Source organism: Tenrec ecaudatus, chromosome 16 (genome assembly GCF_050624435.1).
Source record: "Tenrec ecaudatus isolate mTenEca1 chromosome 16, mTenEca1.hap1, whole genome shotgun sequence".
NCBI classification, from domain to species: domain Eukaryota; kingdom Metazoa; phylum Chordata; class Mammalia; order Afrosoricida; family Tenrecidae; genus Tenrec; species Tenrec ecaudatus.
Window position 1 is genome coordinate 84574589 of NC_134545.1, and position 27217 is coordinate 84601805.

The 27217-nt window shown below is 43.9% G+C and overlaps 1 protein-coding gene and 1 pseudogene across 1 annotated transcript in view; one reads left to right on the forward strand and one right to left on the reverse strand.

The window, feature by feature from the left end:
- The first annotated feature begins 17256 nt into the window (after positions 1 to 17256).
- Positions 17257 to 27217, forward strand: part of LOC142428841 (cytochrome P450 2C23-like) — a 39244-nt gene continuing 29283 nt past the window's right edge. Inside the window, exons 1-2 of the mRNA XM_075533726.1 lie at positions 17257 to 17436; positions 25111 to 25273. Of these exons, the coding sequence (XP_075389841.1) occupies positions 17257 to 17436; positions 25111 to 25273 (343 nt within the window). The remainder of the gene's footprint in view (positions 17437 to 25110; positions 25274 to 27217) is intronic.
- On the reverse strand, positions 21720 to 23109 carry LOC142428842 (NEDD8-activating enzyme E1 catalytic subunit pseudogene; annotated as a pseudogene).

Genomic DNA, 27217 nt, shown 5'->3' on the forward strand with positions numbered 1-27217 from the left:
CAAAGACAAATGATGCAGATGAGAGAGACCATCAGCACGAAGCCGTAATGGTGGCCAAGAGATTGAAACTACGCTGATAATTATAGGATCTAGAAAACAAAGGACATTAAGGTATCAGATGGACATTGGGCCTCCACTCAAATACTCCCCCAATGCAAGAATACTTTGTTCTATTAAACGGGCATTCCATGATGTTCACATTCCCAACACGATTGCTGAAGACAAAGCGGGTGCATAAGCAAATGTGGTGAAGAAAGCTGATGGAGCCCGGCTATCAAAATATATCGTGTCTAGTCCTAGGGTCTTTAAGACTTGAAAGTAAACAAGCAGCCATCTAGCTGAGAAGCAACAAAGCCCACATAGAAGAAGCACACCAGCCTGTGTGATTACTAGGTACCAAAGGGATCAGTTTTGAGGCATCAGAGAACAAAAAAATCATATCATTGTGTGCTCACCTCCTCAGTGCAATCACTGAAAACAAATGGATGCATAAGCAAATGTGGTGAAGAAAATTAATGGTGCCCAGCTATCAAAAGATATAGCGTCTGGGGTCTTAAAAGCTTGAAGGTAAACTAGCGGCCATCTAGCTCAGAAGCCACAAAGCCCACATGGAAGAAGCACACCAGCCTGTGTGATCACGAGGTGTCAAAGTGATCAGTTACCAGGCATCAAGGAACAAAAATCATATCATTATCAATGAGGGGGTGTGTGGAGTGGGGACCCCAAGCCCTTCCGTAGGCAACTGGAGATCCCCTTACAGAAGGCTGTGGGAGGAGATGAGCCAGTTGGGATGCAGTGTACCAATGATGAAACTTACTACTTTCCTCTAGTTCTTTAATGCTTCATCCCCAACACTATCATGATCCCAATTCTACCTTACAACTCCGCCTAGACCAGAGGATATATACTGGTACAGATAAGAACTGGAAACACGGGGAATCCATGACAAATAAAAAACTCAGGATGAATAATTAGATTAGTCATAAGGGGAAGGGGGTAAGGGGAAGGTGGGGAAGAATGGGGGAACCTATCACATAGACCTACATATAACCCCCTCTCTGGGGGACAGATAACAGAAAAGGGGGTGAAGGAAGACTACAGACAGTATAAGATATGACAAAATAATAATAATTTATAAATTACCAAGGGCTCATGAAGGAGGGGTCGGCAGGGAGGGCAAAAAGAGGAGCTGATAACAAGGACTCAACCAGAAAGAAAATGTTTTGAGAATGATGACGGCAACAAATGTACAAATGTGCTTGACACAGTGCATGTATGTGTGGATTGTGAGAAGAGTTGTATGAGCCCCCAATAAAACGATTTTAAAAAGAAAAAAAGAAAATTTACATACTAAAAAAATCAAGGCAATCCAATAATGCTGGATTGAAATAATAATGTTATTGTTTTTCCAGTAAAGGGCAGTGCTGGATTTTCAATGTTTTCAATGGATACTGCTCGCAATGCTCCTCTTCAACAGAAAAACTTCCCTCACAGCACCACACACTGTCTGCTCTAGTTAATTCTCACTATCCAAGAAGAGTTTTATAAAAACTGTGAAGTGTTAGGTATATGCTGTTTGCATTTATAAGTTTCTTATTGCCTTGACTAGGATGACTATTCCTTCAGGAGTTTAATGTAACCTGCTTGGATCTAAATACATCTCTTCCCTCCCACCCCACCTCCAGCCCCATCTCCATATTTTTTGTTTGGGAAATGGCACCACCTGTTGCCCAGTTCAAGAATGTGGAAGTCTTGTCTCAGGAAAACAATGAACATTACTCTTCAGTACAACGTACCTTAAAATGTATGCATAAGCAAATGTGGTGAAGAAAGTTGATGGTGCCCAGTTATCAAAAGATATAGTATCTGGGGTCATAAAGACTTGAAGATAAACAAGCGGCCATCTAGCTCAGAAGCAACAAAGCCCACATGGAAGAAGCACACCAGCCTGTGTGACCACAAGGTGTCGAAGCGATCAGGTAGCAGGCATCAAAGAACAAAAAAACCCATATTATTGTAAATGAGGGTGAGTACAGAGTAGAGACCCAAAGCCCATCTGTAGGCAACTGGACACCCCCTTACTGAAGGGTCGCAGGGAAGAGACAAGTCACTCAGGTTGCACGGCAGCAACGATGAAGCATACAACTTTCTTCTCCTTCTTAAATGCTTCCACCCCCCACTATCATGATCCTAATTCTACGTTACAAATCTGGCTAGACCAGAGGATTTTCATTGGTACAGATGGGAACTGGAAACACAGTGAATCCAGGACAGATGAACACTTCAGGACCAGGGGTGAGAGTGGTGATACCTGGAGGGTAGAAGGAAGGTGGGATAGAAAGGATCTACATATTACCCCCCTCCCTGAGGAATGGTTAACAGAAAAGTGGGTGAATGGAGATATTAGACAGTGTAAGGTATGACAAAATAATTGTAATTTATAAATTATCAAGGATTCATGAGGGAGGGATGAGTGGGGAGGGAAGGGGGAAAATGAGCTGATATTAAGGGTTCAAGTAGAAAGCAAATGTTTTGAGAATGATGATGGCAACAAATGTACAAATGTGCTTGACATAATGGGTGTATGTATTGATTGTGATAAGAATTGTACGAGCCTCCAATAAAATGATTTAAAAATAAAGAAGCAATAAGAAAAAAATCATCTCTATGAAACCAAACAGTCAACAATATATTGATCATTTCCAGACCCCCCTCAGTAAAGTCCTGATTTCTTCCCGTGGGAACCAGGCCCTCCCTGCCCCGACGCTGGGCTTCCTGTTCGGCATCAGAGCTCTCGCTCCGCCCCAACACTCACACTGCATGCTGATTTCCTCTGGTTCCCTTGAGGTAGCTCTGACTCTCAGTGGCCCTAAGTCCAACAGAAAGAAACACTGCCCAGTCCTGTGCCATCCTCACAAATGTGCTGATGTCAGAACCCCTAGTTGTTGCCTCTGTGTCGACCCAGTTCATTGAGGGTCTTCTTTTTGTAATGATCCTCGCTCTGTCAAACAAGAAGCCTTTTCCCAGGGACTGGTCTCTCCTGATGACATGTCCAAAGGACACGAGACAGTCTCGCCAACCTTGATTCTCAGGAGCACTCTGCTACCCCTCTTTCAGGGGCGATTTCTTTGTTCTTCTGGTAGCCCAGAATCTTCTTCAGCAACACCATCATTCAAATGCTCATTCTTCTCCCAACTTCTTTTCTCCTTGTCCCACTTTCACATGCCTGAGAAGCGATGGGAAATGCCATGGCTTGAGCCAGGTACCCTCAGTGCTCACAGGGCCACCTTTGTTCTCTAACCCTTTAAAAAGAGGTCTTTTGCAATACATTTGTCCAAGGCAACACGTCATTTGCATCCTTGTCTGCTGCTTCCATGAGCATTGATTGTGGATCCAAGTCAACTGAAATCCTCAGCAACTTCAATCTTTTTCCATTTTGCATGATGTTGTCTGTTGGTCCAACTGTGAGAATTTGGGTTTTCTTTTCTTTCTTTCTTTTTTATATAAGATTTGGGTTTTCTATACATTGACTTGCAGTCCATGTTGAAGGCGGCAGACCTCGATCTTCATCAGTAAGTACTTCGTGTCCTCTTTGTTTTCAGTTAACGAGGCTTTGTGCCCTGCATGTTGCAGGTTAACGAGCCTCCCTTCAACCCTAACGCCGTCTTCTCCTTCTCCACACAGCCCAGCTTCTCAGATGATATGCCCAGTGTCCAGATTGAGTAAGTATGGGGAGAGGACACACACCTTTTCTGATTTTGAGCCAAGTAGTATTCCCTTACCAGGAGCTCTGGTGGTGCCGGTTCCAGGTTGGCCTGCTAACCGCAAGGTCCACCGTTGAAAACCATAAATTTTCTACTCCTAAAAAGGGCTATAATCTCAGAAACTCACAGGGGCGATTCTACCATGCCCTATAGAGTTGGCATCCACTCGATGGCAGTGAGTTGTTCTATTCAAGCAACTGCCTCTTGGTAAATGTACAGGTTCTTTATGAACACAATATAGTGCTCTAGACCTCCCATCTTTTGTGATGTTATCGATCTATCTATAATCTATCTATCATCTATCTATCTATAATGATCCATACTATCTAATGTCTTTCCATAATCTAATGTCAACTTGATCTATAGAAATGTAGGGGTGGATTCTAACCTGTTAACCAGGTCACAGCCTGACACCTTCTGTGGGCATGCTGTCCTCGAGGAAGGGCCTGGGAACCTCTCACCACTCCTCTGCCTTCATCTCCCTGCTGGCAGACCCAGGGTGTTGTGAGCTCTATGATGTGGCCATCGCCACTGGATCATAGGCACCCACTGGCCTTTGATCTTCCTGCATTCTGCATCATTGCCTGTGGCTGTGATGAGACTTAGGGACTAAGTATCATAAGTATGGATTTACTCTGGACTGGGATGTGATGTTTGGTTGCTATCTATAATTATTTCTTAAGATAAAGGTTTCTCGTACCCATATATGAGTGTCACTGGATTTGTTTCTCTAGTCAATGCAGCCTAACACATACTGTCAATAAAACACAAGTAAACATCTTCCTGATAGTCTCTGCTTATTGCCAAGATTCATCTGATGCCGCAATGTTAGGTTTTCCTGTCACATCCTCTCCTGAATCTCCTTTGAATTTCTGGTAGTTCTCCATGGATGTACTACTGAGATCATTGTGAAACGATCTTCAGCACAGTTTTACTTGCATGTGATATTGTTCACTATTTTTGCATTGTCTTGGGTCACATTTATTTGAGATGGGCACAAATATGAATCCCATCATGATGATTGGCTAGGTAGCTGTCATCCTTTTTTTTTTAACAGACTAATGAAGGCTTCTAGTGCTCTATCCATTTTTGGAAACACGTCAGTTGGGGTTCTGTTCATTCCTGGAACCTTGTTTTTAACTTATGCCTTCAGTGTAGCCTGGGTTTTTCCTTTAAGATGATTGATTCTTGATCAAACACTACATCTGGAAATGACTGAATGGCAATCAATTCTTCTTGTGAATTAATTCCACCTATTCTCCATTCCCAGAAGAAGGCGAGACTTGGGCTCATGTATTTTGACATGTTGTGAGGAGACACCAGTGCCTGGAGGAGGGCATCATGCTTGGTAAAGAGGAGGGAAGTGAAAATGAGGAAGACCCTCCCAGGACGGATGGACACATGCCTGCAGCAGCATGTTCATGCAGAACACTTGGGGAGATGGTTCTGAATCAGGTGGTGTTTCATTCTGTTGTCCACAGGGTCGCAATAAGTTGGAACCAAATCCACAGCACTCTACAACAACAACCACAACAGTATGTACCAGGTGCTTAACAAATGTTGAAAAAGTATAACCAATATTGAACTATCTCCTCTGCACATACATTTTATTGATTTTAGAACAGCACAGGAGATGACTGAGCAAAATTCCAGAAACCTCTCATTACCATCAAGTCAACCTGACTCCTGGCAACCGTGTTGGGCAGAATCAAGCTGTTCCTTTGGGTTTCTGAGACTTTAAATCTTTAGAGAAGTAGAGAGCCTCTTCTTTCTCTTGGAGAATGGTGGGCTGGTTTGAACCACTGACGCTATGATTGGCAGCTCAGTGCTTAACCAACTACATCACCAGAGATCATATTTGGGGGGTTCCTAAGGCTATAACTCCTTATGAGAACAGAAAGTCTCATCTTTCTCCCAAGCAGCGACTGATGGGTTGGAACCACGGATCTTATAGTTAGCAGTCCAGCGCGTAATCTACAGAGCTCCTTCCAGAAATCTAGGTTCTTCCATATGCTGTCACGAACCTCACTTTGCACCAGGCAATCACCGCTTCAGGGAAATGTTGGCTTAGACTGTCTCAAGCCACTGTGTGGCATGGACTCTGAGTCTATTTGTTGTATAATCATTGCCTCATTTGTAAATAGTTGACTGTAATCCTCCTTGTCAATAACAGAGGGGTATTTTTTTCCTGTGACATCAAAGCAAGCGTCAGGCAGAAGGTTAACCAGACAAGAGTAGCTTGGTGCTGCATAATCTGATCCTGTGGGATAGGGAGACCACCACGTGTCAGACTTTGGATGGCCCTGTTAACTGGACCAGAGAGACTGTAAGTCAGAATATTGTGGCAGCAACTCCATTTCATTGACTGTAAAGTGCTCTTTAGGTCACGTTTTAGCACCTCTGAAATGAATAGTCAAGCAGATGACACCTTTGATTCAGTGTTGTCATAGGAAAGTGTCAGAGAAGCCCAACATACCACTGTTATACCAAAGAAACTCGACAACAAATGTTGATGGAGTGAACAACGATACCGTATTTACCCGAGGATAAGCCGAGGCACCTAATGTTACTACAGACAACCGAGGGTGGGGCCCTTTCAGCATAAAAACGAGATGAGAAAACTCCACTCATACGCGAATATAATGAGAGAATTTCACTAAGTAACCAGGAGACAAGATTCAAGAAGAAGCAATAAATGATTCACAAAGAAGCCAGATTTGCGGTTTCTGGTCAAGATGGTGCCAAGGTAAGCAGTCCATACAGCGGGCTCCAGTGAGTCTGGTGTCTGGGAAGTCCAGTAGAAGTGTTCTGGTGACTGGAAAAGTCCCTATGAGGGGTTCTCCTTGTCCATTAGGGGCCTTTCCCCACATCAGCTTTATTTCAACAACGGAGAGCTGGTTTCCTGCCAGCTGTGTGACCCTTGTGTGCTCTGCCACCATCCAGTGACTCCCCCCATTCACCCCCTTGCCTGGTTGCTGCCCCAGGAACCGGATGGCTATCTTGTGGAGCTACCCAATGCCGGACCTGACCACAACATAGCATCTGTCCACTCGTGGCTCCCACTTGGGGGAGCTTCACTTTTCTCCCACGGTCCCCCTATGTTCCACAGGGCGAGCAGCCATTCCGCCTCCATGCTCGGGTCCCTCTCCGCTGCCGCCCAGGGCCCGAGGACTGAACCCGCAGCAAGTTTGAGTGCCTGCAGCTGGGTGCACCCAGCACCAGGGCCTGGGTCACCTCCAACTCCCACACAGTTATCCCCTGCCATTTCAAGGGTGCCTCTGCTTATTGTGGTCCCAGCATCACACCGGCCACCGGGAGCACCACCCGCACTTCCTGCCCACCATTTCCCTTGCACAGGGACTTCTGGCAACCCCTGCTTCTCCCAGCCCCTTTTTCTCCTCCCAGCGAATTGTGCTGCACCCTGCCCCCACCCATGTCGCAGGAGTAGCCTGCCTGGAGCCATGGGAAAGTAGAGATTGGGACCAGGGCCATTAGAGCTCGCCTCCTACAGCCCCTGCACCCAGTCCTTGCAGACACGCAATGCACAAATTCTGCATTAGCGTGGGAGACCAATTCACTGACTGGGGCCAGACAGACACATCTTGAGTTACCTCACCCAGATTAGTGGGCTGGGTCCTTGCAGGCCTACCGCGCACTACCTCGTCAGGACCCTCGGAGGGCCACAAACCAGATCTTTGTAGGCCCGACCAGCAAGCACCCAGTCCCTGGGGCCTCAGCTAGGCGCCACCTGAGTCAATCGCAGCTTGGGGAGCTTTGCTGCCCTGTCTGCTCCTAGCCCACGCAGCGAGTGGTTCAGTGGATAGTACATCCCAGGCCCCTAGGGCATCCTTGCCTCAAACCTAGCCTATATCTGGAATACAGGGGACAAGCGACCCACTACTGGGAGTTACCATAGCCCATGTGGGTCACACCACCTTAGGTCCTAAGAGTAATGCCACCTGCCCATTGTGTCCCTATAGCCCTACCACTGTACTGAAACTATCCACCACTCAAATTGAGTTCCCCATAGCTGTCCCCAGCCGTGCTCGCCACCTCTCATCACTGTTGACCACTGAGCCAACACGCCACCTGTCTTCACAGCAGCCTGACCAACCTCCATAGTAGGCCACAGTCAGCCATTGAAAACACTGTCACCAGTCACTCAGTGAGAGTACACAGGGCCTCTTGGTCTCCCAGAAATATGGTGCCCACCTCTTCAAAATCATCACGTAAACAACAGCATACCACATAACTCCCAACAAGTAAACAAGAAAGACAAGCCACATCAGCAGAACTAACGATGTTCATAGAAGAATCTGATGTGCATCTGCCACAAAAAGAAATATTACTTATTTCATGAACAGACTAGAGAAGGTGGAGAAACGTATCAGTGATCTCGAAGATAATCAGGCAGACCTCAGCAAATGAGAAAGACAATCAAACAAGATAATAAAAGAGGCGGAAGCAAACCTGAGATCAATGTCTGATGCTATGAAAAGGAACAAAATCCAAATTATTGCCCTACCAGAACAAGTCACAGCGAAGAAGTCAACAGCTAAACTAACAAGGGAATTTCTGGAAGAAAATTTCCCCACCCTAACGAATGAAAATCAGTCACTCACACAAGAATCAGAGAGGACGCCAAGTAGACTAAACCACAGGAAGAACCCATCAAGGCATATATAATAGTTAAAGTAACAAACTGTGAAGAAAATCCTAGGAGCAGCAAGAGAAAGGAAGACAGACACATACAAGGGCTCCCAGGTAAGAATATGCTCAGCCCTATCAACAGAAACCATGAAGAGGAGGAGAGAGGGGACTAGCATCTTCCAAAAGCTCAAAGAAAATGCCTCCCCTAGAATCCTTTACCCTGCCAAATTATCTATTAAGATAGAGGGAGAAATAAGGGTTTTCCAGGGCAAGGAAAAACTTAAAGAATGTGCTGCAAGACACCCAACCCTGAGGAAGATCCTTGCCAACTCACTATGGTCAGAAGACCAACGTCCACCAAGCACAACAGGAGAATATCATATAGCCCAACTCCAACCCAAAGCCAACAAGCCGATACCAATCACCAAGATAAAATGGCCACACAGAGAAAAGATGGCAATAAAGAAGCCCCTAACAAAGACACAGCACAGCAATAAGAAGGGCGATAGGAAAACACACAAATCAAAAGGCACGATATGTCAGCAATGAATCCACAGATCGGGTTAATAACTCTAAATGTCAATGGCCTTAACTCCTATGTTAAAATAAAAAGGCTTGCAGACTGGCTTGGAAAAATAGCCCATCAATCTATTGCCTGTAGGAAACACATCTTACACTCACAGACAAGAATAAACTAAGAACAAAAGGCTAAAGGAAGCTATACCAGGCAAATGGTGACTCGAAAAAAGCAGGAGTCGCAATTCTAATCTCAGACAAAAGTGATCTCAAGGTTCAAACCATAAAGAGATAAGAGGGGGGCACTGTATAATGCTCAAAGGATCACTTTACCAGGAACCCGTGAGCTTAATAAATATATGTGCACCAAATGAGAGACCCGCTAAATTTGTCAAACAAACTATTCAGAAAATGAAAAGAGATATCACATACTCAACAGTTATAGTAGGGGACTTTAAGACAACATTCAGAAAAAAGATAGATCATTGGGACGGAAGCTCAGCAATGAGACTAGAGCCAAACACTACAACTAGGCAACTAGATCTGACAGAAATATTTAGAAATTTCCATCCAAATGAAAAAAAAAAGCAACAACATTCTTCTCAATTGCGCATGGCACATTTTTTAAAATAGACCACATGCTGAGACACAAGTCAAGCCGGAGTAAATTCAAACACATTGACATCATGCCATAAAACTGGAGATCAATAAAAGAACGACCAGGAAAACAAGGGAAAACAATTGGATGATTAATAATGATCTTCTGCAACATGAGTGGGTACTGACCCAGATTAGAGGGGAGATCGAAACGTTTCTAGATGCTAATGAGAATACTTTGTATCAAAACCTGTGGGATTCGGCGAAAGCAGTCATCAGGGGTCGCTTGATTGCAATAGGAGCATATATGAAAAAGGCAGAGAGACTTATGATGGATATGCTCTCACAAAACCTCCAGCAATTAGAAGAGTCAACTGAACAATCCCTCTAACATCAAAAGAAAGGAATTAATAAAAATCAGGGCAGAATTGAGCCACTGGCAAGACAAAAGAACAATGCAGATGATTAAGGCAACAAAAAGCTGGTTCTTTGAAAGGATCAACAGAATCGACAGACTACTGGCAACCCTAACCAACGAAAGAAAAGAGAGAACAACAATAGACAGGATGAGGAATGAAACAGGGGTAATCACAAGAGACCCTAATGAAATTAAAAGGATAATCACAAAGTACTCTAAGGAGTTCAACAATGTGGAAAACATGGACAAATACTTGGAAAAACAATCCCTCCCTAGACTATCCCAGGTAAAGAACAAGAACCTAAAGAAACCCATAGCAAAAGAAGAAATAGATATGGTTATCAAGAAGCTATCGACAAGAAAAGCTCCCAGACCAGATGGCTTCACTGAAGAATTTTACAAAGTATTCAGGGTAGAGCTGATACCGATCCTCCATAAAGTATTTCAGAGAGTAGAAAAGGATGGCAAACTCCCAAACTCCTTTTATGAAGCCAGTATAACTTTGAAACCAAATAGGGCAAGGATCCCACAGGGATAGGGAATTATAGACCAATATCTCTAATGAACCTAGATGCAAAAATCTTCAACAACATGTTGGCCAATAGAATACAAAAGTATACAAAACATATCAACCATCAGTATCAGGTAGGACACATCCCAGGGATGCAGGGATAGTTTAACATCTGAAAATCCATAAGTATTATATACCACATTGATAAGGAAAAGTAGAAGAACATGATACTATCTATAGATGCAGGAAAAGCACTTGACAATACCCAGCACCCCTTCCTAATTAAGACGCTCAGGAAAATAGTGATGGAAGGGCAGTTTCTCAAGTTAATACAAGCTATCTACAAAAAGGCGACAGCTAACATCATAGTCAATGGAGTAAAGACTAAATCAATCCCACTGAAGAAGGGGACTAGACAAGGATGTCCCTTGTCCCCACTTCTATTCAATATCGTACTGGAGGTCCTAGCTAATAAAATATGACAATGGAAGGACATCAAAGGTATCCAATTGGGAGAGGAGGAGGTGAAATTATCATTATTTGCAGATGACATGATTCTGTACAATGAAAATCCCCCAAAGCTCCACAACTGGAGTACTGACAGCAATAGAGGAATATGGAAGAGTGGCACGATACAAGATCAACAAACAGAAGTCGATTGGTTTGCTGTATACATCGGACAAGACCATGGAAGAGGAGATCAGGAATGCAGTACCATTCACAATAGTCAAGACGGAACTGAAATATCTAGGGATATATCTAACCAAAAAAATCAAAAGACCTATACAAGAAAAACTACAAGAAACCAAAAGCAACCTCCACAAATGGAGGAATGTCCTATTCTCATGGATTGGAAGACTCAAGGAGGCACTTGAGTGGAAGGGCAATTTATAAGTTTAATGCTATACCGATTTAAATACCACCAATCTTCTTCATAGAATTGGAAAAACTGACCAACAATTTCATATGGAGAAGGAAGAATCCCAGAATTAGCAGAAGAAGAAGAGCATAGTCGGAGGGCTTGCTTTACCAGACTTTCACACCTACTACAAAGCCACAGTGGTCAAAACAGTGTGGTACTGGCATAATGATAGATACACAGACCAATGGAAAAGAATAGAAAGCCCAGAAATAAAACCATCAGCATACAGACATCTGATCATTGACAAGGGCCTCAAAAAAATCAAGTGGGAGGGCAATGCTCTGTTTGAACAAGTGGTGCTGGAAACAATGGAAATCCATATGTAGGAAAATAAAGCAGATATATACCTCACCCCATGCACAAGAGCAAACTTCAGATAGATCACAGACCTAGAAGTAAAACCCCAAACCATCAGGAACATTAGTGAAGGAATCTGAACAAACCTAATGAACTTGGCCCAGGGAATACAAAGGCTAACTGCAATAGGGCAGGGTACACACACCGGGGGATCAGAAATAGACAAATGGGATTTACTACGGATAAAACACGTTTGCATCAATAGACTTTACCAAGAGAGTATCAAGGCAACCCACAGACTGGGATTTTTAGCAATGACACAATAGACAAAGGACGTATTACGAAACTCTACAATACCCTCCTTGCCTGCAAAAAGAGGAAAACAGTTAACCCTTTGAAGAAGTGGGAAAAAGAACTGAAAAGAAGTTTCATTAGGGAGGAGACTCATATGGCTAATAAACATATGAGAAAATGTTCATGATCATTAGCCATCAGAGAAATGCAAATCAAAACAACCATGAGATACTATGTAACACGTTTGAGGTTAACCCAAATCAGAAAATCAGAGAGCAACAAATGTTGGAGGGGATGTGGCGAGACGGGAACTCTCCTACATTGCTGCTGGTCCTGTAGATATGTACAGCCACTATGGAAAGCGCTCTGGTGAGACTTAAAGAAGAAGGACGTTGAGCTACCTTATGACCCAGCTATCCCTCTACTGGGGTATATCCTCAGAAGAGGTAAGAAAGAAACCACGACCAGTTGCATGAACTCCAATGTTTATTGCAGCACAATTCACAATTGCAAAGAGTTGGAAACTATCTAAATTTCCATCGGTAGACGAGTGGATCAGTAAACTCTGGCACATACACACAACGGAGTACTATGCATTACGAAAAAGCACAGAAGAGCACATGAAGCAAGTCTTTTCATGGGAAGAGTTGGAGGAAATTATGCTAAGTAAAGTCAACCAATCACAAAAGGAGAAGTACAGCATAAGTCCCCTGAGGTAAGTCTAATCAGAGTGGTAGGTATAGAAGAGAAGCCACCTATATCATAAAAATTGGGTTGAGATACAAGGCAGTGGGAGGAGGTTGAACCAAACCCAAGGAGGTACATGTTGGTCCAACATAGTAATGGGAAAAGGATGGAGGGGGAGGGAGAAAACAGGGGGATTAAACATGAAATGATAATGGAGGGAGCAGGGCACTAATCTACACAGGGGTGAGTACTGGTCTGTCTCCACAGAAACTGGAAGGGGCATGCAGACACTGCCTTGAAGCACCAAACCAAGAGGACAGCCTGGTCACAAGGATGAAAAGAGAGAGCTTCAGGGATGGCCCCAACCAGAGCCAAACTGGCCCCTTCCCTGGAAGTGGGTTCTGCAGAGAGCAGGTTGGGGAGAGGGCCCAGCATGCCACACCCATACGGAGGCAGGCCAGGAGGGAGGAAGAGAAAGAGATCGAACTGGGACCTACACAGGCACACAATGCTCAGAGGATGATGTCCTTGCTGGGACATAATGGGACACAGAGGGACTGGGCAAATGACAAAAGCACATATCATGCTGACCCCTTATTGGAGCAGACTGACAGAGGATATTTTGGGGATCACAGGGTGGAGAAGCAGCATAGTCTGAACCCTGCAAAATGGAGCAAATCAAGAAGGGAGCATACCTGGATACCCAATCTGGAGGAAAAAACAACTGAGCTGACTTTTCAGGGCAACAAGGGAGAGGGGGAATGAGGTGGGAAGGGAAGGAAGTGGTGTTAACAAACTCAGGAACAAAGGAACAAAAATGGGTCCAAAATTTGTGGCGAGGAGGGTGTAGGAGGCCTGGTAGGGCTTGAGCAAAGGTAATGTAGCCGAGAGGAAATGCAGAAACCCAAATGAAGGCTGAGCATGATAGTGGGACAACTGGAAAGTCAAAGAAAATAGAGGAAAGAGCATTTAAAGAGCTCTAAATACAGGCATGTACATATGTAAATATTTTTATTTATGATGATGAGGAAACAAATCTATGTGCATATACTTATAGGTTTAGTACTAAGATACCAGATGGACATTGGGCTTCTACTGAAGTACTCCCTCAATGCAAGAACATTTTGTTTTATTAAACTGGCATTCCATGATGCTCACCTCCCTGATATGATCGCTGAAGACAAATGGGTCCATAAGGAACTGTGGTGAAGAAATCTGAGAGTACCCAGCTATTAAAATATATAGCGTCTGGGGTCTTACACTTGAAGATAAACAAGCAGCCATCTAGCTGAGAAGCAACCAAGGCCACACGGAAGAAGCACACCAGCCTGTATGATTACGAGTTGTCGAAGGGATCAGGTTTCAGGCATCAAAGAAGGAAAAATCATATCATTGTGAGCTTGCCTTCCTGATACGATTGCAGAGGACAAATGGTGGCATAATCATGTGTGGTGAACAAAGCTGATGGTGCCCGGCTATCAAAAGATACAATGTCTGGAGTCAGAGTGGGCTCCATGGTGGAGGGGTCTCTTGGTGAACTTCCAGAAGCAGGAGAAAATAACATGAGCTGTTTTAAACCACCCATTAGGTGGTATCACCATAGTCCAAAGGCTGTAGCTTCACACACACGTGTACAAGTACATGGGTATGCAGTGTCCGATTAGCACATCGTTATTTGCCTGTCCTACTATCAGGACCTGCCCTTTGTGCCATTTCTCCGTGCCGCCTCCTCAAACAAAGTCTGGGATAGTAAATTCAGCAGAGCCCAATGGTAAAGTCCCTGGGGCTGTCCTCAATAGAGACAATTGTTTGCTTTATTTATCTGTTTATTTTAACTTTATTTATTTTAACCGTTTGCTTTAGAGCACTGTGGAAATGACACCCTCCAGTCCTGAGACTTCTCCTGCTGGGGTGCCAAGGGAACAAATGATGTCTTTCTGCCATAAAGTTCCTGAACTTGGCACCCTGAACCTTTGGACTTTCCACTCTCTCGACTTCACCTTCCTGAATTGGGTCCTGACCATCTCTGTGTCAGCAAAGTTACACAACCAAATTTATGGGTTACCTATGAAGCCAGGGAAAACTTTAAAGTTCATACGGCGATATATGGTACTCCAAAAAATACCCCAAACCATTTTAAATGAATAAAGTCACCCTTCTGACAAAAGGAGAAACATGTGAACATAAAATCCAAGTGGATCCAATGAATACCTCGCAGGTTCCTGGTGGGTGCCAGGAAAGGAACCCGTGTAAAGAGACCAAGACAGCAGTGAGCAAGACTGACCACTGTCTCAAGGGAAGGCAGAACTTGAGCAAGGAGTTCCACGTGCAATACTCAACCCCAAACCCACTGCCATCCAGTGCATTCTGATTCCGTGACTAACGAGACCCCCTACGGCAGGGTAGAACTGCCTCTCTGGGTCTCCAAGTCTCAATCTCGATGGAATCAGAAAGCCTATCTTCCTCCTGAGGAGTGGCTGCTGGATTCAAACTGCTCACTCTGAGGTTCGCAGACCAGCTTGGAAGCCACTACACCACCAGGGCTCTTTTCCAGGTGAGATGAAATAACCCAAACCAAGATCAGTGCTATGGAGTTTCATCTGACTCCTGGGTCCTGACAGGAGAGGGTAGAACTACCTTGCTGGGATTCCGAGTTTCTAAGTCTTTACAGGAGCAGACAGTCGCCTGTTTTTCGCAAAGAGCTCCTGGTTGTTTTGAACTGCCCAACTCGTAAACCAGGAGAACAACATGGCTCCTTTGCAAGTGTGATAAGACCACCTAAATGGAAGAAAGGGAATGTAAGAGAGAGTTTACAAAGGAGAGAAAAAGAGAAGCTGATACGAAGGGCTGAAAAAGAAAGTAAATGTTTAGAAAATAATTATAGTAACGTGTACAAAATATGCTTGATACAATTGATGTATGCATTGCCATAAGAGCCCCCATTAAAATGATCTTTTAATAATTAAAAAAAGAGAGAAAGTTGAAGTATGAGAGTCATGGAATAATAATAAGCTAAGACAATAAATAACCAATTTCAAAATGAATAAAGAATTTGAATAGATATGTCCCTGAAGAAGATATGCAAATAACTAATAAGACCATAAAAGATATTCAACTTACTCATTGTTAGGAAAGGCCAATCAGAACCATAATGCGATATTACTTGACAATCACTTACTGACACTGAGTCAATTCTGACCCAGCGTGACCCTGTAGGACCGTGTAGACCTGCCCCTGTTCTGAGACTATAACTCTATAGAGGAGGAGAAAGCCTCATCTTTCTCCCATAGAGCAGCTGGTGAGTTTGAACTGCTGACCCTGTGGTTAGCCGACCAGTGAGTAACCCACTATGACACCATGGCTCTAGTGACACTCACTAGGAAGCTATCGCTCATTGTCAAAAGATCAACACTAGCAAATGTTCGTGAGGATGGAGCATTAGGACCCTCATAGATACTGCGGGTGCAGGCACTGAAGTAAGCATTTTGGTAGCTCCTCAATGTAAATGTAATAGACATGAATCCTAGGAATACCGTGTGAGCTAGCAGCTCCACTTCCAGATATCTGTCCAAAATAATTGAAACAGGTCCACAAAAGACTCGAACATAGATGTTCGTAGGAGACTCAAAATAGGCAAGAAGCGGAAACAAATCAACTCTCCATCAACGGATGGGTAGATCAACGAAATACAGCAGAATATTACTCAGTGATCATGGAACATGAAGTTCTGATACATCCTAGAATGTAGATGGACCGTGACAAGTTATGCCGAATGAAAGAAGCCAGTCACCACAAGTCACACAGCATTGCCTCTGTAGCCCTTGCCCTTTATATACAAATCATCCTGAATGTTGTTCGAACAGCTCCGTGGACTCAATCTGCTAGGCAAATCAGTTTGGTGACAATAAGTCGTCTGTGGAACATACAGCGGGTTAACTCTAACATGGGGGGCAAATAACAAAATTAGGATCGATCTAATGAAGAACACTGGTGCCAAATGACTGCTGTTGGGTCAAATTTAACTTCATGACAACCACGTTGGACGGGGGAGAGCTGGCCCTGTGTGTTTCATCAACTGTAAGTGACTACAGGAGTAGAAAGCCCCCTCCTTCTCCCTCGTGTCAAACTGAGTCTTAATATTTGCTATAATAAATAGTGGGAATCCACAGGAGTCTTTTAATGACGGGAGACGTGACAAAGGGATGCTTCAGTAGGAACACCCCGACGACCCTCTTTGCAGATGTACTTTCAGGTTGTGGGAGTAGGATCTACCCCTTTTTTTTCTAGTGTGTACACAGCTTTGGAACCTTAGAATACCTTCATATTTCATGAATGACTAGTGTTGACAGGGGGGGAAATTAAACTGTGGAAATACTTATAAAATCAAAGGGATGAGGTTGCAGATTTCATGAATGAGAAGTATAAAGTATGAATCCCATGCTTCAGCAAAGCAAATAAACCCAAAGCACGTTGTACTGGCTGAGTCCAAAGGGATTCCAAAAACCCAGACCAACCTTTGCCCTGCAGGTCTCATCCTGTGTATAATAGGCCTGATTCTCTGGCAGGCCATCCTGAGAGTTCTGGATGCTGAGCGGGTGAAATGGTGCTTCTGGAAGTGCCTACTCTTACCCTGACGATTTGTGTCGCTTGCCTGATTTTTCTTTGGGTATGGAGGAACAGTCTGCGCCAGAGAAGCCTCCCTCCTGGTCCAACGCCTCTTCCCATCATTGGGAATATGCTGCAGCTGGACCCCAATGACCTCCCTGCATCCTTCTCCAAGGTAAGGGCTTGTGATCTCCCAGCAGTGCATCTCAGACGACGGCTAGCTGGTGGTCTTGCCTCACTCTCGTGTTCTGCTCCTCAAGGGAACACTCTGGCGTGTCTATTTCTGCATTACTGTGTGGACTAGAACGCTTTAGAGCTGGTAATATAATGGAAACAGTGGTTCAATTCTATTGAATGAGAGCATTCTGGTACCAGAACACCTTGAGGTCACACCACCAAGAGGCAAGCCAAATCCACAAATGGTATCACTTGCATCTAAGAGCTGAGTGAAAATCTTGGTTCTTCCTGATAATGTTAACATAGGCTTGATTAAATTACTCACATGTGAATGGGAAATAATGGCAGTACTTAGTCCCTGAAGTGGTTGTATAGATTTATTAATCTAATGCATTCATCTTATGATCACAATGTCTGGCAAATGTAATATAGTTCTTTTATGTTATGATTAATTATGTTACTTGTAAAGAATAATCCTGCTCTCAGGAAACCCAACCCTGCTGCGTGGTATGCTGTTCACATACTTTAAATATTCCTTGGGGAAAAGATACTGTCTCTGAGTACATGGTGCAAAAACAGATCCTCCCGAAAAGAAGAACCAGTGCTGGGGATGTCTTCTTTGGTTATCAGCCGCAGCACTAGATAATTAATGTGCTTGATAAACGTTTAATGAGCCCATACTCTTTGCCAAGCTCTGGGGATACTTCTATGAACAAAGAGGCAAAACACCAGCCTAATTTAGAGAATATTCTCTCGAGGGACATCTGACAGACAGCACAGAGATTAGTGAAGGACTCAGCACTTTAGGTGGGATATGTTTAAGGCTCCGGAGAGAAGGGAGACCCAGGGTGAGCATTTCAATAGGAAGCCTTCGGTGACGACAGGGCGGCAGCCAGAGGTGCCCCCTGCTTTTACCAGATCGCTCTACTATTGATTTCCGTGCTTCAGACTAGCATGAGAGGGTTTGGAATGAGGATGCGCCTCCTTCTACCTTGTTCTTCTTTTTCAAGATTGCCTTGCCTATGAGGGGGTCCCTTGCAATGTTATATAAGTTGGGGGATAGCTGGCCATTTCTTCAAAGATGATTGTTGGAATTTTTATTGGCATTGCACTCAATCTGTAGATTGCTTTGGATTCTTAACATCTTCACAGGAAATCTTCCCATCCATGTACATGAGGCTCCCCCCGCCCTTTACCTATTTAGGTCTATTTATTTCATCCATGTTTCTAGTTTTCAGTACAGAAATCTTTCAGCTCCCTGAATAAATTTGTTCCTAGGTATATTTTCCTCTTAGATGCTATTGTAAATGGGATTGTTTTCTTAATTTCCTTTCTAGATGGCTCATTCCTGGTATAGCAAACCACAACTGAGTTTGGTGGGCTGATTTTATATGCTGAAAAGGTGCTGGATTCCCTTGTTTGTTGCAGAAGCTTTCCCGTGGAGTCTATAGGTAGCGTAATACAATTCTGAATAGCAGTGGACAGAGCAAGAATCCTTGTGTGGTTCCTTTTCTTAAGGGGCAAGCTCCAGGTTTGTAGCTGCGGCTTTCATAAATGTTCCTTGTCACACTGAGGAATGTTCCTTCTATTCCAGGTTTGTTGAATGTTTTTGTCATAAAACAGTATTGAGTTTTGTCCAGGGCTTCCAACCAGCTCGTTCTGGTTCAACCTCCTGCTGAGAATGTGTCTTTCCAACCAACCCCCCCCACCCTCAGATATACTAAATCAAGTTCTATATTTTGACAAGACTTCCACGAATATGTTCTTATATAGATCTAAGCATCATGAGGGGCTCTAGAGGAACCACCTGGGACCTTCTTAAAATGCTGATTCTGATTTTGTAGACCTGGGGCAAAAGCAAACTCCCTGCAGGGGGTGGGACCTGAACTAACTGGTTTGAAGCCTTGATTTTGTCAAATGCTTTTTCTGTGTTGATGGAGATGGTGAATCTTTCCCTTTTGTTAGTAATTGATTTTCTACTGTTGAACTACCCTTGCATTCCCAGATGTCATCCTTAATCATGACATATAATTCGTTTTGGAATTAAATAATTTTATTGGGAGCTCTTACAGCTCTTATCACAATCCAAACATACCTCTATTGTGTCCAGCACATTTGTACATATGTTGCCATCATCGTTTTCTGTCTTTTTAAAAAATCATTTTATTGGTGGCTCATACAACTCTTATCACAATTCATCAATTGAATCAGGCATGTTTGTACATATGTTGCCCTCCTTCTTTTCTAGACATTTACTTTATATTGAGGCCGGGGTATCAGCTCTTCTCTACCCTGCCTACCCCCATAACCCCCGATAGACTGTACATTGTCATTATTTTAATCTCTCACACTGACCGCTCTTTCGCTTCCCCATGTCCTCTGTTGTTCTTCCCCCTGGAGAGGGGTGCATGGTTATGTGTTGATCATTGTGATCCATTCCCCCTTTCCCCCCTCTGCTCTCCCTCTTCCTCCTACTCTTCTGGTATCACTACTCCCACTCCTGTTTCTGGATTCTGTGTGTTGTGAGTTCTCATCCTTTTCTATAGCTGTTCACATGCTCTGGTCTCGTCTGAATTGAGAAGCAGCACTGGGGTCATGGTAGCGGGGGGTGAGGAAGCCTCAAGGAACCAGAGGAATATAGAGTGTTTCATTGATGCTTTACTGAACCCTGGTGACTCATCCCTCCCCTGTGGCCTCTGTGTGGGGAGATTGTTCCACTGTCTTTGGATGGGCTTTGGATCTCTTCTCCAGCCCCCCTCATTCTCAACAATATGTTTTTGTTTGTTATGTGTCTGCTGATGCCTATTATCCGGTCCCTATGCCTCCTCGTGATTGCACTGCTGGTGTGCTTCTTCCATGTGGACTTGATGCTTCACTGCTGAATGGTGCCTTGTGTAACTTCACGCTTTAAAGACCCCAGACGCTCTATCTTTTAATAGCTGGGCATCATCCGCCTTCTTCACCACATTTGCTTATGCACCCGTTTTGTCTTCAGCAATTGTGTTGGGAGGGCGAACATCTAAGAATGCTGATTTGTTAGAACAAAGTGTTCTTGTATTGAGAGACAATATGAGTAGAGACCCAAAGTCCTTCCACTATCTCAGTGCATTGCCATATAAATACATGTACATAGGCCATTACTTCTATTTTTGTGGATTAATGTATTTTGTGGATATGTACACCTCTATGTTTATACCTCTATCAATTGCTTTTTATCCTAGGTTCTTCCTCTGTTTCCTTTTACCTTTTTTCCTGCTCCACTGTCACTTTCCCCTTATTTCCACCTCCTGGTACCTCTTCTTATCTATTTTGCAGTTGCTCCTACACCACCAACACCCCACCTCCCCCACCCACGTCCTCCCTCAGATCCCTACCTCCTTGTTATTGACTCCAAAACCCCAGTGCATGGCACAGTCTACTCACCACCGCCTTCCGCCACCAACCTCACCTCCCAGGTCTCCCGGCATGACTGGTCCCGCAGCTCTCTCCTCGGGCATGCCTCTCATGCCCACCCTTTAAAGGTAGGTACACAGACTATGACATCCCAAACTGATTTTGAAAAATGAAAAGAGTAAATAAATGTTTAGACAATATACAATTTTATTAATAAATGTGAAAGCATCAGTGATAACTATTTAAACATTAAATTCTTCTTAAACATCTTGGCTTTAATGATGTGCATATTATCTTCTATGGCACCACAACACAAATACATACATGAAAATATTCCCATTTCCATGCACAGGTATTTGGCTATAACATCATTTACAAATTATTATGGACAAGATAAACCTTTTAAATAATTTACATTCATGTGGACAGCCATAAGTAAATAATTATTAAATCACGCAAAAAATACTCTGGTAACTATGCTCTAGATGGTTGATAAGTGGTTACATTTTTGTTTTGTTTTTAAAATTTCATTGTCTTATTGTTGTCAAGGGGTGTGAGTATGCAACTGAAAGCTGAAGAATACCTTCTTTGACCACAACCAACAAAATTCACACACAAGAATGTTCGCCTCTCCTCCTGGAGAAGCAAGTCACATGCACATCATCTTTGCAGGCATTTCACAGGTTATCGAGAAAGTGCTTATAGACACCAACCCCAAAATTCTGTCTTCAAGGATAAGTTACAAAGTTGTTTAAAAAAGAGGATTCATTGTATATATATTTTAGAAAGTCAATTCCAGCAACACCAATGCTAAAAACGAAGCTAAATTTCTTGATAGCCACAAAGTCTATTTCCATGAGTTTACTATTATGTGCACATTTATTTTCCTTAAGATGTAAAATGAAGTTTGACTAGCACAGTCTGTGGTGACATCAGCAACTGCCAATTCTTGCCCATCAACGAGTCCCGGTTCTTTCAATGTCTTGGAGAGATTTGGCCTTGTTCGTTCCTCAATGGAGGCTACTGACTATAAATGAAGTGTTCTGTTTTTCCCTCTAATGTGGCTGTCTGTAAGGGCTGGAGATTTCATTTGCAGAGCAGCACGGTTGGTCAGGTAGTCCAGAACCTCCTGCAGTGTAGCCGAAGGGGAGAACGCGGTGTTCTGAGGGAGCTGGCTACAAGCTGGGCAGTTTTCCTTTCTCTCTGCTTCAAATGTGTACGTGTCCAGCCCATCTGCATCGTTGAATACCAAGTAATTGTTAGGGGAATGTACGCACTTGTTGCTATCTTTAAAACTTCAGTGGCACACACAGCTGCAATAACTGCATTTGTGGAAGCTACTGCAAGAATCATTCGTTTCACCACCCCTTGAGTGAGTCTCTATGTAACACCCCTAATATTGTATTGTGATGCTCTCTCTAGAGATTTTTGGAAAATCCACTGAATATGATAAGGATCATCTCCATCTAATGGAATGCCTTCTCCAAAAGGCTGCTTCTTAGGCCACTGCAACATCCTTACATACTCAATACAGTGTTCAGGTAGCCTGGGCATTGATGCAATGGTGCACATGGGAAAAGTAACCTGAGGTGGATAAAGTTCCAACGTGCACTCAATACAAGCAGTCATTCCAGGCAGAATCACTCGGGCATTGCCTTTAAAACTGTCAGTGCCTCTGTCTATCAAAGGGACAATGGAGCTTGGATCTAACACACCATCTTCATAATTTAGAAGCGATACCAGCATGCCATTTATCCATCTTCTGGCAACGATAGAGTCTAGTCCGCAAACAATAATATGAAATTGTCTATAGAAAGTGTCGTTAAAGTCTTGAATCTTGTTGAAATGTGGAACTATATTGCAATTCAGAACTCTGTCATACAGAAATTCAGCAGCAACTTCAGCCTTTGGTCTTCCAACATCTTTGGGCCTACACAAAAACTGCCTATTTAGATTGGAAACATCTATAGTGTCCATGTCTATAACATGAATCTGTCTAAAACCAGACAATGCCAGGTTTTTCAGGAGCTCACATCCTAAGCCGCCAGCTCCAATGACCAGAACTTTACATGTATCTTAACAAAAATGGAAGAGATTCATTGCTTGGTTCGAAATCGGGGTGTGTGAAGGGTCCAGACCGCTTGAGGAACTTCTTTACATGGTTCCAGCGACCTTCCCAGTCTCCAGTGTCCCCACACCCACCATCAACAGCCATTTTCTCAGCCAGCAGCAACTCTAGTCTCCTTCCTTTCTTCTCCGGGTCGTCGCCATCCACCATATTGGTTTCCGCCTCTTCCCAGAATCCCTCGTGGTGGGCGGGGCCGCTGGCAGGGAGGGCGGGGTCGCCTACCCCTGGGTCGTAAATAAATTTTTTTTTCCTGATCCTAGTGAATTTATTTATTTGGTTTTTTTTAACAATTTATTGGGGCTCATACAACTCTTATCACAGTTCATACATATACATACATCAATGGTATAAAGCACATCTGTACAGTCTTTGCCCTAATCATTTTTTTTCTCCTCTTTTCTTTTTTTACATTTTATTAGGGACTCACACAACTCTTATCACAATCCATACATATACATACATCAATTGTATAAAGCACATCCATACATTCCCTGCCCCAATCATTCTCAAAGCATTTGCTCTCCACTTAAGCCCTTTGCATCAGGTCCTCTTTTTTTTTTCCCCTCTCTCCCCTTTCCCCCCTCCCTCATGTACCCTTGGTAATTTATACATCATTATTTTGTCATATCTTGCCCTATTCGGAGTCTCCCTTCGCCCCCTTCTCTGCTGTCCCTCTCCCAGGGAAGAGGTCGCATGTGGATCCTTGTAATCAGTTCCCCCTTTCCAACCCACTCTCCCAGCATCGCCCCTCACACCCTTGGTCCTGAAGGTATCATCCACCCTGGATTCCCTGTACCTCCAGCCCTCATATGTACCAGTGTACAGCCTCTGCCCTATCCAGCCCTGCAAGGTAGAATTCGGATCATGGTAGTTGGGGGGAGGAAGCATTTAGGAACTGGAGGAAAGCTGTATTCTTCAATGGTGCTGCATCGCATCCTGACTGACTCATCTCCTCCCTTAGACCCCTCAGTTGTTTCAACTTTTAACATTTTCGGTTTTCTTTCTAAATTAGATTTTTCTTTGTTTTTTTTCTAGTCGTTCTTGAGTTTTGTTTGTGTGTTTGTTTGTTTAGTGTTTTGTATCATTTTCTGCGTGTGAAATCCCAGAGAGGAAGATCTATAGAGATGGTAACTGGATTGATAATTGCCTAGGGGTGTGGCGAGGAGATGGAGGCAGTGGGGAGCTGACAACCATGAAAAACCAATAATACTGTTCTGACATTGGTTGTGGTGAAGACTGCACAAACCTGTTTAATAAGACTGAGTGATTAAACTGCCTGCCATTTAGAGTGTAACCCCAAAACTGCACATTTTTAACAACAAAAATGATTAATACTTTCTTGGTGCTTCTATTTACTCTTATTTTTTCTAATTATGTTGGAGGAGGAGAGGTGTGTTCAGTGGCTCCCCTCACCATCAAGACTTCCTCTCTGAAAACTGGAGTTTGGGGTTGTTTGCTGTGGGGAAGGTGTGCAAAAGGGGACACGTCAAACGCTTGGGTTATTTCAACACATGCACTTGCCTTTTCTGCAAAAATAGCCACGGATGTAGTGGAGCAGACAGGGCACGGTTACGAAAACTTCTTAAACACAGAAAACAATGTGGGGGAATGAGTCCCGTGGCCTGGGGGCCTCAGGACGCCATCACAGGGAACACCGAGGACAGCGTTTCCCTCTGACGCTGGCAGGTAGCCACCGGAGGCTAGAGAGTGGCTCTCCAAGGTGTGACTGTAGGCCCCTCGGTGACCAAGGAAAGGAGAGTGGTGAAACTTAGCTCCGTGGGAGAGAGATGAGGCTTTGTGACAGGAGCTGCAGGAATGGTTTCTTGGGGGTGTGGCAGGGGAGGTTGGGGGGGAGTGGGGAGCGAATAGCAATGACTACAAGAAGCTAGACAATGCAAACATCATTGTGATGATGACCTTACGACGCTTCTTAGTATGACTGAACGTTGCATTGGACAAAATATGAATTCTATGCCAACAGACTATTAGTAAAGAACAAATAAGATAGGTGATTCTATTCTATTAAGTTCATCTGGTTCCATTCCTAAAATGGAATTGTTGGAGCAAAGGCTAAGCGACATGTCAATTTAGAACTTATTTTCTACTGTGAGCCTCCAAGTGAGCTATTTCACAGTGGTACTCTTTTTTCAGCTGGCTAAGGAATACGGCCCTGTCTTCACCCTGCGCCTTGGTCCGCAGCTCACTGTGATCTTACATGGATACGAGGCAGTGAAAGAAGCTCTGATTGATCAGGGTGACGAGTTCATGGGTAGAGGATCAATACCAATCGCTGAAGACACCCTCAGAGGATGTGGTATGTTTTCAATACTATTATGCATTATTTTATTGATACCTGAATATTTAGCCAAAAAGTCTGATGAGCTAATGGGACAAGTATCTGTTTTGCACAGAGCAGTTGAGTTAGATGCCCTGATAACACCATTGAGACCGCCGTCACAGACGCCAAAGGCCCAAGTGGTGATTCTGTGACCAGGTTTCAGGAAAAGCAATCTGTGACTATTCATATTCTATAAAGACGCTTCAGAAAAAGACAATCAGGTTGGAGGGCCTACAGTTGAGAGAGCTGGGAAAGTCACACGTGGGTTTAGGTCTCACATGGTCCCAAGGCTGCAACCACACACAGACAACTAGATACTGAAATCCCCGTGGTTTCCATGGTGGCCTGTTTGTCACGGAGTAGTGCAGGTGATTATGGTGACAACAGACTCAGAGAGTTGCAGTAAGGATCTACTTCTTCAGATGGATGAGAGTTTCACTGATAATTCATTGAATGATTAGGCTTCAATATTTTGCCATATATTCCTTGCTTGGCATCAAATAGTGCATAGTCAAAGAAATGTTTTAGGATAATTTGAATGTCTCCACAATATGACTTTGGAAAATTAAAAGTTCAAGAGGAAAAGCAATCAATGATTTTCGAAGCCTATCTGTGGATAGCAAAATAAATGTAAGACAGTGTACTAAGGGCTGAAACAAGGCCATCTTTGGTCTTCCTCCGGGCAGAGTCGGCTGCATGTGTTTAACCAAAGGCACAATGGGGTCTTTTCCCTTGGTTATGCTCTTTCCCCCTAAGCAGGTGGAGTCCACTGGCTGTGTGAGAGCGATTGGATTAACTCTTAACTAGAAACACAAGCTGCTGGGCTGGACTGAACTGACGTGGGGGAATTTTTCATCACTTGCAGTTTTTGTAACTCCGCGGAAAGTGATTTATAAGCTTCCTATAAAATCCTTCTTAATGCTCCTTACTTGCACATGACAGAAACTACTTCTTCCCTCAACCTCTCTAATCTGGAAAAACATAAAGAGCCAAAACCACAATCACTGCCATGGAGGCGATGCCGACGCACAGGGACCCTGTAGGACAGGATTACACTGACGCTGTGGGTTTCTAGTCTTCATGGGACTAGAGAGCCCTGCCTTTCTCCCAAAGAGAGGCTGGTGGTTGCAAACTGCTGACCTTTCCAATTGCAGCCCAACCCATAACCCCCATACTACAAGGGCTGCTAAGAGAAGACCAAACATTGCATTCGTAGTTCTCCTTCCCAAATGAAGTTCTCCGCTGGGATACTAAAGGGCTTGTTTCGATCCTTGAAAAAAATTAATCTAATGTTTCAAATTCCTGCCTGCAATCCGTGTGTTAACACGGATCAAGTTGATGAAACATGCCCTCCCTTTAAGTCCGTGTTTTTCCTAGTTGCCTAACCTTTACACATTTGTCTCACTGAAAGATTAGAAGCTTCTTTTATTTGTGCAGTCTGCACACCAGAGCTCAGGGTCATCACTTATTGTCCCAAATGCCAAAAGTTAAAATAGTTTCTGGCATCCTTAAAAATATAAATAAAGCCCCAATCCCAACTACATGGACAGCCCTCTCCCCACCTCACCCCCCGCCCCCGAAGAATTCAGAGGAGAGCACTGAAACTACAGATCAGTCAGAGGGACATGTCTGATCAGAGCACACAGGAGCAAGTGAAGTGGGAGCAAGAGAGAGTGGAGCACATCCTGGCCCAATAGCCTTGAGGACGATATCCCTACTCAGAGCTGCCAATGCACAGAGAGGACCAAATGGCTGGCCCCACTATAAGACACAACATCCCTCATTGACCCATAGCCCTACAGGGGATGATAATGGAGACACAGTGCGGGAATTGTGCCCAATCTGACCCCACTACACTGAGGCAAATGACTAAGGGAGTGTAACAGAACAGCAAGGGGAGCAGACAAGGAAGTCCTAAGG